Source organism: Puccinia triticina, chromosome 18A (genome assembly GCF_026914185.1).
Source record: "Puccinia triticina chromosome 18A, complete sequence".
NCBI classification, from domain to species: Eukaryota; Fungi; Basidiomycota; class Pucciniomycetes; order Pucciniales; family Pucciniaceae; genus Puccinia; species Puccinia triticina.
In genome coordinates this window covers 3358451-3371731 of record NC_070575.1, presented here as the reverse complement: position 1 = coordinate 3371731, position 13281 = coordinate 3358451, and the positions used below count along the sequence as shown (strand labels likewise).

At 42.7% G+C, this 13281-nt stretch overlaps 2 protein-coding genes across 2 annotated transcripts; both read left to right on the top strand.

The window, feature by feature from the left end:
• Window positions 1–4481: 4481 nt before the first annotated feature.
• PtA15_18A364 (uncharacterized protein) lies at window positions 4482–4742 on the top strand (the record flags this gene model as incomplete). Its single annotated transcript, XM_053164895.1, has 2 exons — window positions 4482–4588; window positions 4634–4742. The coding sequence occupies 2 exons, from the start codon at window positions 4482–4484 to the stop codon at window positions 4740–4742; spliced, it is 216 nt and encodes a 71-aa protein (XP_053028859.1).
• Window positions 4743–5286: 544 nt separating this feature from the next.
• On the top strand, window positions 5287–7752 carry PtA15_18A363 (uncharacterized protein; the record flags this gene model as incomplete). The annotated part of the gene is made up of 14 exons (XM_053164894.1): window positions 5287–5385; window positions 5459–5520; window positions 5600–5676; window positions 5772–5834; window positions 5910–6024; window positions 6094–6104; window positions 6180–6302; window positions 6412–6587; window positions 6670–6738; window positions 6822–7031; window positions 7096–7155; window positions 7239–7273; window positions 7347–7558; window positions 7643–7752. 14 exons carry the CDS (start codon window positions 5287–5289, stop codon window positions 7750–7752), a joined length of 1422 nt encoding a protein of 473 aa, XP_053028858.1.
• Window positions 7753–13281: the final 5529 nt, after the last annotated feature.

The following is a 13281-nucleotide window of genomic DNA, read 5'->3' as shown; positions in this document are numbered from 1 at the left end:
CAATCAACTGGTCATCAAAGATGACTTCACCTCTTGATGACCAATCAACTGGTCATTGAGAGCTGAATGCTCTTGATGGACCGTTCATCAAAGAAGACTTCACCTCTTGATGACCAGTTGACCGGTCATCAAGAGGTGAAGTCCTCTTCAATTAACGGTTGACCGGTCATCCAGAGGTGAAGTCCTCTTTGATTACCGGTTGACACGTCATCAAGAGGTGAAGTCCTCTTTAATTACCGGTTGACCGGTCATCAAGAGGTGAAGTCCTCTTCAATTACCGGTTGACCGGTCATCAAGAGGTGAAGTCCTCTTTGATTACCGTTTGACCGGTCATCAAGAGGTAAAGTCCTCTTTGATGACCTGATGACCGGTCATCAAGAGGTGAAGTCCTTTTTGATGACCGTTTGATTGGTTATCAAGAGGGTTTTACTGCTCCAGATGGCCGGTTGAACAGGTCATCAAGATGTTGTTGTATGACACTGTCTGCTCTGGATGCGCCAAACAGCCATATTATAAATCTGATCATTTTTTGATTGGATTTATCACAGTTGGAATTGCACATTTATGGTTATGGTATTCAAAATTGCATAAGATTTTTTTACATAAAATCATAAACTGCAATTTTGGCTGGGAGATGTCACTTAAAGTTTTATGCACGCTGACATCTCCCAGCCAAAATTGGCTTCATGATTTTATGTAAATAGTGACATATGCAATAGGTGTGAGCCTGTGTCTCTTATGTGACAGCAGGACACAAGGAAAAGGAGGGGGAATAGTTTGGATTTCTTGGGATAAAGAAATACAAACTAAAAGAGAGGAAGAGAAAGAGAGAGAAAGAGAAGATCAGGCCTAGACTTTAAGTCTTTATTAATTGATCTGGGCTATTCTCAACCTGGAAAAGTTGGATGCCAGCTGTGCAAGGCCAAGAAAGAGTGCAACAGCCTCCACTCAGAACAAGGAAACATTGGTGGGATTCAGAAGTAGGTTTACTACTCTGCTCTGGTTTTGTAGGTCTTAACCAGAGATAACCTTTTGATCTTTTAAAATTGAAAGAGTTGAAGAAAAGAAGAAACAATCAAGAGCAACAGAGTTTCACTCTGGATAAGCAAGGTTCAGTGAAAAGAGTCTACTTACTGTCAATATCCTAGGCGCCTGTGACGGTAGGTATACTGGGAGCGTGGTGGTCTCTTTGGTGGTGATCCTGGGTTATCTGGGGCGTGGTTCTGGTGTGCTGAAGTCTGTAGATCCTGCTCAGGCAAGGGGGATCCTGTCTTCAAAAATTTTCACAGTTTGCTTATGTAATTACATATGTACAAGTGGTTTGGCGCGCTTGGTAGCGCTGACACGTCACAACTGCGCATGCGCGCCACAACTCAATAACTCAGGGAAGGAGTATAGTTACAAAGAATTGGTAAGTTGTGACTAGGGTTAGAACTGCATGAGGAAACAGAATATGAAGTCAAAACAATGATATCTCTTAAGATGAAAAAGATATGAAGTAATTTCATATGTAATAAGTAGAAAAGAGGCAGACTTTAGGTCAGCTGCGTTGACTCTAAGGCTGACAATAGGGGTGCTCAAAGTTGACTGCATAAAATCATAACACCATAAATTCATAAAATTTTAATCTGAAAAAAATGTGTAACACCCAATCATTAAAACAAGAGCAACAATTCTAAAATGGTACATAAAAAATGATCACTCAAAAGTGTTATGATTTTATGATTTTATGATTTGAAAAGAATATGATTTCAACTTTGAACACCCTTAATTTTGAATACCATAGGTGTTCAAAGTTGGTTTGCATAATTTTATGCATGCATAAATCATAAAATCATAAAAATATTTTGGTGAGGAAACTTTGTATTTAGGGTGTTCAAAGTTGACTTGCATAAAATCATAACACCATGAAATCATAAAATATAAGCTGAAAACAATATGTACCACCCAAACACTCAAATTAGAGCAACATTTCTAAAATGGTACATATAAAATGATCATTTGAAAATTTTATGATTTTATGATTTTATGTATTGAAAATTTTATGATTTCAACTTTGAACACCTTAATTACATAATCAGACAGCCATATCCCCTACAAAAAAATATTATGATTTTATGATTTATGCATGCATAAAATTATGGTGTTCAAAGTTGGTTTGCATAATTTTATGCATGCATAAATCATAAAATCATAAAATCTTTTTTGCAGGGGATATGACTGTCTGATTATGTAATACAAAATTTCCTCACCAAAATATTTTTATGATTTTATGATTTATGCATGCATAAAATTATGCAAACCAACTTTGAACACCATAAATGATGCAAACCAACTACCATAATTGGGTGTTATGCATATTATTATGCAATTTATCATATCACACAGGGCGTCCAAACGGGGCCTTATAAGGGCCTGTACCAAACAAAATCTGTTTTTCCCGCGCAAGGAAAACAGTTTTCTTTTTTTCAATATTCAGTTTAGCAAGAGGTAAAAACAGCCTCCCATAATTGTGTACCACAACTGCAGGCTTCCTGCACTTCTCTCCCGGCCCAAACTGTGTATGTACATACATAAATACATAACACATGGGTCCGGGGGGGATGGAAGGTCCTCAACACTAGACCAATACATTCATTGTGTATTGGTTCAAGATGAGATCCCATCAGACCAATACAATGTATCGATCTGAGGGGAACACTTGAAGAAATAATGGCCAAAGGCCTGAGACTGAGAATGGTGAGCTGGGACATGATCAAGCACAGAATCTGTGCAGGGACTCAGAACAACAGATGAGAAGTCTCAAAAGAGCATGTCTCACTGATATGGGCTCGGAACTAAGTGAGGGGTTGTATTTCATGAGGGGACAAATGAAATACATGGAGAAAAAGGGGCCTAAGAGGAGCCTAGGGGGCTAAAGGACCCTGATGGAAAGAAAAGGAACAAAAAGGAAATAAACCCTCTTCTGGGCATGGGGCATAATTCTAACAACACTCCCCTTCTTCCTCTTGGACAAATTTATTGGGCAGAGAGGAGGAAGGGGAGGATTCCTCTCGGACCGATCCAATAGAGCGGTCCGAGAGGAAGGGGGAGAGAGCTACTTGATACATAGTATTGGTAGCAGAACCCTCTCTCTTCCTCTCCAACCGATCTAGTTGTATCAGTTGGAGAGGAAGGAGAGAATTCCTCTCAGACTGATAATATCAGTCTGGGAGGATAGACGGACCGAGTTGTTGGCTCGGTCCAAGGTGATCATGGGTCGGTCCAAGGTGAGAGATGGACCAATACATATGTTGCATTGGTCCGAGATGAGAGAGAGACCAATACACATGTTGCATTGGCCAAGAGAGGCCCCGGTGTCTTGGTTGGAGGGGGCTCAGCAGAAGGAAAACACACATGAGAAACAGGGTCAGACCTGTTTCTGGAAATTGATTGTTTTGAGCAAAAAACGAGTTCTGATTTCCCCCAGAAACAGGTGCTGCGGTACATGTTTTCGAGGGGAAACTGTTTTCCGTGAGGAAAGTTGTTTTTGGGCCAAAAAACAGCTTTTTGAGCCGCTATGGTACAGGCCCTAAATAAAAATCTTCATCTATCATATTTCCTCCTTCATAGAACTTGTATGGTGTTGCAAGCGCGTCTGGGCACATACCCAACTCCCGCTTGGCCGAGTGCCTCCGGAGGTTGGGTATGGGCTTGATTGGGCAGCTTGCGCGGGGGGCAGAGCTTGGCACACAGCCAAGTCCCACTTGGCCGAGATCAAGCTCTGGGCCGATGGCAACACGCCGGTCATGAGACGCCAGCCCTCGTCTCTGCCTCAACAGGAAAGGACAATGTGCCCTTGAGGAGGGGAAACGTTCTCCCTTCTCAACATCGCACATTGGACATCGACAAGGGAGCTTTGCCTTCTCGATGGTTGGTCTGTAGGCTGGTCATCGGGGAGGAAAGACTCCCTTCGCGGTGGGCGATACTTGTATTGATCATCAAGAAGGGAGTCTTCCCTTATTGATGACCGGTTTGTAGACCGACCATCGAGGAGGGAAACTTCTCTCCTTGATGGCCGGCACTCCGTTTGGCGTGCGTGCCTCGCTTGAAATCGGCCCAGCGGGGCTTTGTGCCGAACCCCGCCCACTTTGCGATATGCCAAGCGGGGGTTGGGAGTGTGCCAGGTGGGCTTGAGGATCGGCCAAGCGGGCTTTAGCGTCGGCCACGCGCGCTTGGCCTTTTTTCGGCCAAACTTTGGTGAGTGCCCAGACAGGCTTGCAACACCATATTTCCTTTTATCTTTGCAAATACCACCTTATTGCCCCTCACATCTTGTGTCCGCCCGTCACTTAAGAGACACCGGCTCACAAACAACTCCCCAAAAAAACCAGTCCTCCTGATGTGAATCAACTTTGAGAGTCATTTTCCCAATTTTTGGGGAGTTGTTTTTCCAAGCCCATAATGGAGAGAGCCTTACATAGTTAAGCTGGCTGTGTTCCATGGTCCGCAGCTCCTTGGACTTTATCACCGCTGCGCTCCAGCCTCCCGGTAATGGGCTGTCAACCGTTGGTCAACCACCGGTCAGATCACCGTCGCCCTCTGCGCGGTGAGCGGCTGTCACGGAGGTCGAGATCGGCCAGCTGACTGTTAGCGTTACCCCGACGGCCGACGCTGCCACTGGGGGTGACCCCCACTGCCATTTGCACGGTAGCCCTTCAGGTGGCCCTTTGTCGTCGCGGGGAATTTGGGCTCGAAGTTAACCAGGACGCAGGGCTTTTTTTTGAAAATATCAACGATTCAAAGTGGCCGGATTCTTTCGACATCAATTTTCAAATTGGTGCACATCATAAAACATTTGAGTTCGCCATGTTGGCTCGAATGCAGAGATGACGCGTACGAGGTGCGTGCAATGGACAACAAGTTATGTAGACAAGCTTGCTCGAACTTGGCGCAATCATGACTGGACAGCAACCTACAGCAACCATTACATCCAAGCAGGCGTCAGATTCCTCCCATTCAAACCAAAAACATTGCATGTTTAGTAAATTTTGATTTCCTCCCTCGAGGACGAACTAGGCCTCGAAAGATGTTCAGCAATGGACTCGTCACTCGAAGGTCTAATATGGGTTTTGAACGTATGAGTATGAAGTATCAGATTTCGTCAGTGCCAATCTGGTTCCCCAGTAATCTTGGAGCATTCCCTCAGCAGATCACGCGCGGACTGGTGGGCAAATCAGCCAAACCTCTTGGAATCCATCACCCCAACGACTTGTTCCATACCAATTTAAAAGACACTCATTGGCGATGTCGCAAGAAGCAAAACTGTTAAGATTTATTACAAGACTGCCTCCAACTGTCAACCCATATGTTGCGACAGCCAAGAGGCTGGAGGAGATGATACATGTGAGTTTTTTTATCTTTATTGTCTAACCTTCTTAAAAGCTACTGCTTGACCTCCTATCTGTATCTCTTTCAGTCTCCTCAAAGTCCGCTATGGTCACGCCGCTTGAGAGTTGTGGTCTTGGTGTTGTATTGCCTGTAAGTAGTGCCTCTCTTGTCAATTCCATCGTTAAAAGACCGGAATTTTCATCGTTCATGTCCTATTATCTGCACTTAGCATTTTCGCCCAAGCTCTGTATCTCTTATACCAACGGTCAAGAATTCACAAGTCCGCAAAACTGAAGTACAACAGATGTCCGTAGTATTCTTGAGTACCGCCGGGAATGTCCTAATTCTGTAAAGGGATTCGGCGAAGCTTACTTTACTTCTCTCGATCACTCGCTCCGCAGTGGGACTATTTGTTATCAACATATCCGACACTTCAGCACTGGCATATTTCTTCTATGCGCCATGTGAGCCCGGATTAGTAATTAGTATCTAGCATAGCCAATCCAAACTAATCAGCTCTAGAATCGCGCTCTCAATAGTGACACTATACGTCGTCGCGGTGAACATTGCGATCGATAGAGGATATCCGATCGACGAATCTACAATGATATGTGTCTTCGGTCACAAATTTATTGCGGTTGTTCTAGGGTCTTGGTAAGTGATTGGAAGACATGCTCATATACGCTTGCTAGTTTGTTGATGTCCTTGTGCTTTTCTACGTAGGGGTACGCGCAGTCATTTATCACTCGGACTGGTCATCTGATTGCTGGCTGATGCTCTTCACTTAGCTCTTTTGTGGGTATCTGCAGCTCAATGCGCTCAGATATTTTGGAATTCGGATATGGCTTCCAACATGGACAGAGAGAAGTTGAAAACCGCGATCAAGTGGGGCGTGTCCAGTTTCTTTGTGATATGTGCATTCGGACCAGTCCGTAGGTCCCCTCTTTAAATTTCTTCCCGTACTTTCGCTTCTCATCAACTATTTTCGCTTGAGTGAGAGGGCTGACTTGCTGAAAACTGATGGTATCTTTACCCACCAAGCTTTCATATCTCTTATATATATCCGAGCCTACAGAGAATTACACGAAGTGGAAACGATTATCCATGGGGTAGCTTCGAATCTACGAGCGGAGAGTGGGACTTACGATCCTGCCACTTTCAATGTCTTGAATATTTTAACCCTCCTAATACCAGCAAGGAGAGCGACGTATCATAACGTAAAAACCTGGTCTTTCTTGATGCCTAACCCCGCATGAAATCCCTCACAATGTTATTTTTTGTTTCTTTCTGGCGTCTCAGCATCGATTTGAAGTAACTCTCAAAACCGGCGATGGCGTCTATTGCTTGATTACCTTCTTGCTTATTTCCGTAAGCTTTCACATCACATATTCCTCGATTCTGATATTGTGCCACTATACACTGAGATATGCGGCCGTTTCCACTCCTCATAGATCTACATACCCCTTCTCACAATATCGCTCAGATCTTTGTACAACCAATCTGTATCTCAATCCAAGATTGATGCAGTAATGGGCTCATCTGGGGGATCCAAGCCATCTCGCAATGGTAGGAAAATCTACCGCGAGCGGCAGAGGTTGGTCTATCACGCGCTCTGTGTATTTTTCAGTACGGCGGTGCACTTCCCACCGACAGTATGGAAGGTAACTCTCAATTTCTCGGCTCAATCCAAATCCAAATTGACTCGAATGTCCCTCGTTGTTCCAGGTTTTCAACAGCAAAGGCGACTTCTTGCACGATGTCGCGTTCAAAGAAGTAACTCAGCAAGTGAGTTGCGTTTCTTTTCTTATCCGTTCACGATTCCCATGACTAATGTGCTTGTTAACTTTCCTGCTTGGCGAAACGGAAAGGGTCTGATGGCACCATTGGCGTTTTCGGGAAATGTGTAAGTTTCATGACAGGGAGAGATAAGCCTGCCATTGCTCAGCTGAATTGATGTGGGATCTGTTTGGATCTAGTATACTTTTGCTCCTTAACATCCATTCCTATCAAATTCGTCGCGATAGGAAGATGAGAATGGCACAGCGACAAGCCACGATCGAATCGAGTCAAGGATCAGGCGCTCCGACCAGAAGAACAGGCATTAGAACGTTATTTCTCAGTCAATCTGACGATGAAGAAATCTCGCTTCAAAATGTTGTAGAATCTACGCAAGTCGGCAGTCATATGGGTGTGTTCCCTCGTGACTATTATATTCTCACTTTCATATATAGCAAACATCTCAATCCGCTTACCCGATTTTCTCCTTGAACAGCGGAAAAATCAGAAAAGTATCCTGGCTCTCCAACTTTAACGCCCGGCTACATGAGCACATCCCTGGCGGGAATCAAAATAAAACAGTGTACTTTCTCAACAACCACCTAACTCTTTCCTCGCACATGGTTCCTCCCCTTCTGGCTGGAATCCTCAATTCCAAATACGATAAGAGACATCTGTCCACATCAACTATACCATCTTCATTTTTCCGGAATAAAATTGAAACTCAAAATATTATGACTGCTCAAACAGTTTTAAAATCAAAGACATGCATAGTTTTTGTGCGTTTGAATACCAAGTTTGTATAGATCCTGTGTTGTTGTGTACTTTGCTTTGCGTTTTATGCTTCTTCTGCAATATTGGTGGAATGTTGGGTTCATGATTGCTTTCATTTGTTCTTGGGCTTGTGTGATCATCTCATTTATAGATCAGCTTTTTGCTCCTCCCCACAATCTTTGTTGCCATGTGATTGTTTATTACCGATGAATCTTAAAACCAGAAGGCTGCAGGAGAAAGAAAATCTTTTCTGATTTTGGGCAGGCTTTAGACTCCCTTCTTGAGCACACATGACAATGCATATTCAATATACACATGTCATCAAATTACTCTCAACAGTGACGCATGTGCATTACCATAGGGCAGCCATTTAGGGTGTTCAAAGTTGACTTGCATAAAATCATAAAATTCTAAACTGAAAAAAATATGTACCGCCCAAACACTCAAATTACAGCAACATTTCTAGAATGGTACATATGAAATCATAACTTGAAAGTTTTATGATTTTATGATTTTATGTAATGAAAATTTTAGGGCCTGTACCATAGGGCATGAAAATTGAAATTTTCCAAATTTATTTGCCTCAAAGTTTCTTGGGACAAAAACTGAGCCTGGCCAAAATGTAGGCTTGAGCCCAAATGTGAAGAATTTCAACATTTGAACCCTCCGCTAGTTTTCAATTTTTGTGTACAGGGCAAAAAAAGTTGAAATTTCTCAAAATTGAGGCCCATGGTACAGGCCCTTATGATTTCAACTTTGAACACCTTAATTTCAACAAATCTGCTGCCATACTATGATGAATTCAGACCATTTCTGGTTTTGCAACAAGTCTTTTTGACAGGGTTGCTTCCATTGTGAGTCACCATCTGATTCTTACTCCTATTCCAATCTGGCATAGCCAAGCCCCTTACAGCCGGCCCTCCTGCCACTTGTACGTTTCCCCCTACTTCCCCTTACCTCCCGGATTAAAATTTGGGGCAACTTGATGACAAATCTATCTGGCCGGATACATACACTCTAGGAAATATTAATTGGTACTAACTTTTCAGCTGCATTGGGACACGTTCAGGCCTGAAATAGTTGATCAGAACAGCTTGATGATTTGGATGGAGGTGAGTGCTCACCAAGTGACACAAATTGATAGCACATAATTGAAAATGAAAGACTTGCACAAAATGGTACATTTGATGAGCACGGGGGAGGGGCTTCTTCCATTCTACCACCAACTCACTACCCTCTATCAATAAAACTCAAGTAGGATCCTCTCAATGACTCAACTTGACTACTTTGCTCTTTTACCACTCTAGCCAAACACCAAGCAAGACCTAAGCCCTACTCAATATCAACTCAAATTGTTCTACCTCTTGCCCAACCGCTTTTGCTTCAAGACCCAGCCATGGGGAAACCACAAAAATCCCAGGATGCAACACTTCTGGTATCCAACAACACACTCAGTGCTATGTATGGCTTACTCAAAAAACTCAATGAACAATTTGACAGGATAGAAACCAAACAAGTCAAACTATCAGCCCAAAACATAGACTCAATTACTCAAGACGTTGTCCAACAAGTAATGACTAGACTAGATCACCTTGCAACTTGACTAGATGTAATAGAAAACCACATCAAGACAGATTCAGAGAGCAAGGATAGGGTAGCAATTGTTACCAATACTGCCAAAGAACCTATTGAAGCCGGAGCTAAGACTTATGCCTCCGCAGCCAAACAGAAGGCACAGAAGACCAACCTAGTGGTCTGCTTTCATTACCAAAGGTCCCCAACTTGGATTTTATTAATCAATTCAAACAAGGTCATGTGACCATTTGAATCAAGCAAGGATCACCAAAACCTTTTGTGAACAAAACCCCACTAGAACACCAGGGAAGCTTTGGGGGCACTCCCCAAGGAGTGCCACAGCTGAATTTGGTGCTAGTTTTTGTCTGAACTGAGGCAGAATTCCTTACTATCTGATGTTTGAATTGTTTCATTACTTGGCAATAACAATAGGCCAATCTAATTTGGATTGATATGTAACTATTCAATGTGAACTATCATTCAACTACATTGAAGTCAAGTTCATTACAATCCTAACCCATGTTTTAAATTTCCAAATAAACTCTTGCATCCCCAAATTCTTTTTACTGTGGTGTGAAATCCCTTTGCAGATAGATATCACATCTTCAAAGGAACTGTGAATTAAAAACCTCTCTGTTATCAGCTAAAAGCAATTTTGTACCAGCTATTTTCATCTTAGAGTATTAAAATTCTGCTACAAATTGGTGTCAAGTAGCAGAATTGAACCATCTTTGTGCTGAAGCTACGCGCAAAGGGCAAAAACAAGCGCCTTTTACGCTGCGCTAAAGCACTATTTAGCAGATTTTTAGACTTTTTTTCCGCTGCAAGGACTGTTTCAGAGCATAAAATAGCTTAGCAGGGGTGGCAGAATGGTAACACTGCAAAGGAAAGGTTGTGGTTAGCACTGCCATCCTAATGCTAAATTACCCTGTATTTACACACCATTTTTACAAGACAGCTACAGAGTGGTGCAGTAACTGCTAGCCTCATGAATGTGACAAAAATTGGTTGTTTCAATACAGTAGAATAGCTGCGTTTATCTGTGTAGTGTAACACTTGCTGTTACTATGCTCAGGTGGTATTGGTATTAGTAACAACAACTTTCAAGCCTGGGACTGTATTTTAAAGGCGTAAATTTTTTCAGGCTGACTTTACTATCAACACTTAATGTCAGCCTTAGAGTCAACACAGTTGACCTAAAACTGCCTTTTATCTCCATTTTATACCTAAATGTGTTTATATATTTTTAACCTTAAAACATAAGGATGTTTTGACTTCAGATTCTGATTTCTCATGCAACTTTGGCCCTAGTGTTCACTGATCACTTTCCAATATCTCTACTCCTTCATAGAGTTTGTGGTTTGTGACACGCATGCACAGCAGCGCCGTGCAGTCGCGCCTGAGCGCTCCAAACCACATGTACATGTGTGATTATGTCATCCAACTTTGAAAATTTTTGAAGTCAGAATCTCCCATGCAGCTGGAGGATCCACAGACTTCAGCAGACCAGAACTACACCTCCAGACAACCCAGGATCACCAGAACAAGGCCACTACACTCCCAGTATTACCCACAGGAATATTGACAGTTAGTACCCTTTTCATTGACCCTTGCTTATCTCAGAGGTTTTTCTCTCTGTCTCTTTGACTGCTTTCTCTCCTCTCTTGTTTGCTTCTCTCCTCTTTGATCACAGGTACATATACCTCTAGACATCTACTCTTAAGGATCAAACCTCTGCATATCCTCCTTTTTCTGTGGTTTTTGTCAGTAACAAACCACATAGGTTTCCCTTTAAAGAACCTTGACTATCAACAGAGAAGTCTAAAAAAATTGTGGCTGATTAGACTTGTCTAATTCAGGTACCTTCCACGTTTCCATTGTGAGAAGAGGCTGTTGCAATCTCTGGCACAGCTTGGCAGCACTCCCTTAAGGATTAGCATTGCTAGTGGATGTTAGTTCCCACCTACAGGTCAAAAGAACCTTGATTATCATCTCTCAGATCATCTCTTTCTTTCTCTCTCTTTCTCTCTTACTGTTTGTTATTTCTTTATCCCAAGAAATCCAAGCAGTGCCCACCCATTTTTGTTGTGTCCTGCTTCCACATAAGAGACACAGGCTCACACTTAACCACTGAGTAACACAATACAGAGGGTTCAATGGCCTCCTCTTTCCAATAAATTTTCCAATATCTGCCCCTCTGCGCCGCCAGATATTGTAAATAATGTAAAAACATAAAGCTACCTGAGGTGTGACATTGTAGCACACTTCTGTTATGTTAGTGGTAGTGGTAAAAAGCAAAAAAATTGTTACAATATTGGTATGTTACTGATATCCATACTGTACCTACCGGCCATTGCATGTGACATGACAGCTTCTTTGGCCCCATTGTTATATTTTGAAATTCGAGATTTGACATCAATCCAAAACATGTGGGTGAAATGAATTCTGTCAGCTGGCTACTATGGCAGAGCCACCGTAACAAGATACAAATGAAAATATAAAAAGTAGTTTTACATATGAAAGAGACATTATTACTCTTACATATGTAAAACTACGCAAAAACATTAAATACATATGTAAATAATTGATTACTTAGCTTTGTGTAATCAATAAGTAAAATATTATAGAATATTCTGATTCTGCGGGTAAAATAACCTAGGGTACCTCACTTACACGTACCCTTAATTATTATCCCTTCCTTGTGTAAACTAACTTCAAAGTTTAAGCAAGTGCATCATGCCCCGCGTGAATGCACTTGTATGCATATATATATAATTACATATGTTTACACCCAGTTTTAGTGACGTAACTGAGGTGTTGTGTATAGTTTAAAAGATGGCTTTATTTGTTGCGTGGCGCACCCAAGCCCGCGTGCTCTGTTACCTAGAGCTCAAGCCCACGTGCATGGTGTACATATATGCATAATGCATAAACTAGCCCGCAACCAAAGCGCTCAGGCTACCAGTAAGTAAGAATGGGCCAGAATACGCCCCAATAGCAATATTACATGTGTTATAGGTCTTGTACACATGTAATTAATCACCAAAGAAGATGTAATTACCACGTCATTCAATTTAAAAACATTCTAGACTGAAAAGAACTCTTGTAGCATGCTCAGGAGACACTAGAAAGCGCCCCAGCTTCTCCCAAGCCTCACTTCACGTAGATTACAACTGTAGTAAATATGTAGAAGGGGTCAAATGAACTGGAGCACTTAATAAGCGCCTCCAGAAAATGTATGAAGCACTGCTTGCACGTGTACAAGTGCACAGAAGCCAGTTCTAGTACCTTCTGTGGCACATTTCCACGGAAATGAGCGTCACAGAACCCCCAAACCAGCCCCCATGACGTGTAAGGCATGTGTAAAATCACGCAGAACCTCTGTGAATGGTCCTTGGCAACCCTTGTATCCAAGCCCCAAGGTTCCACGACCCACACCGCCTTCTAGCGCAACCAAATTGCCTCAGAATGCGCCCACAAGTGTCCCCATGTCCCCTGGGCGCCCCTGGAGGCCTGCCTAGGCTATAAAAAGGGCCCTTTCTCCGCCCAAAAGGAAATTCCCCAGCTTCACATGACCCATTAGAATTTTACCCGCCTTCAACAGCCTCATTAGCCTGTGATTTGCCAGGTAAAATACCTACTTTCGTGATTTTTAGCCCCAATTTCCGCCCTGAAGCTGTCCAGTAACCACCCTGCCCTCAAAATTACCTCCTCTGAGCGCCTCCAACTGCCCAACTTCACGCCTGAAGAACCTCAAGTGCCCCTAGGGTCTTATACTAGTAAGTT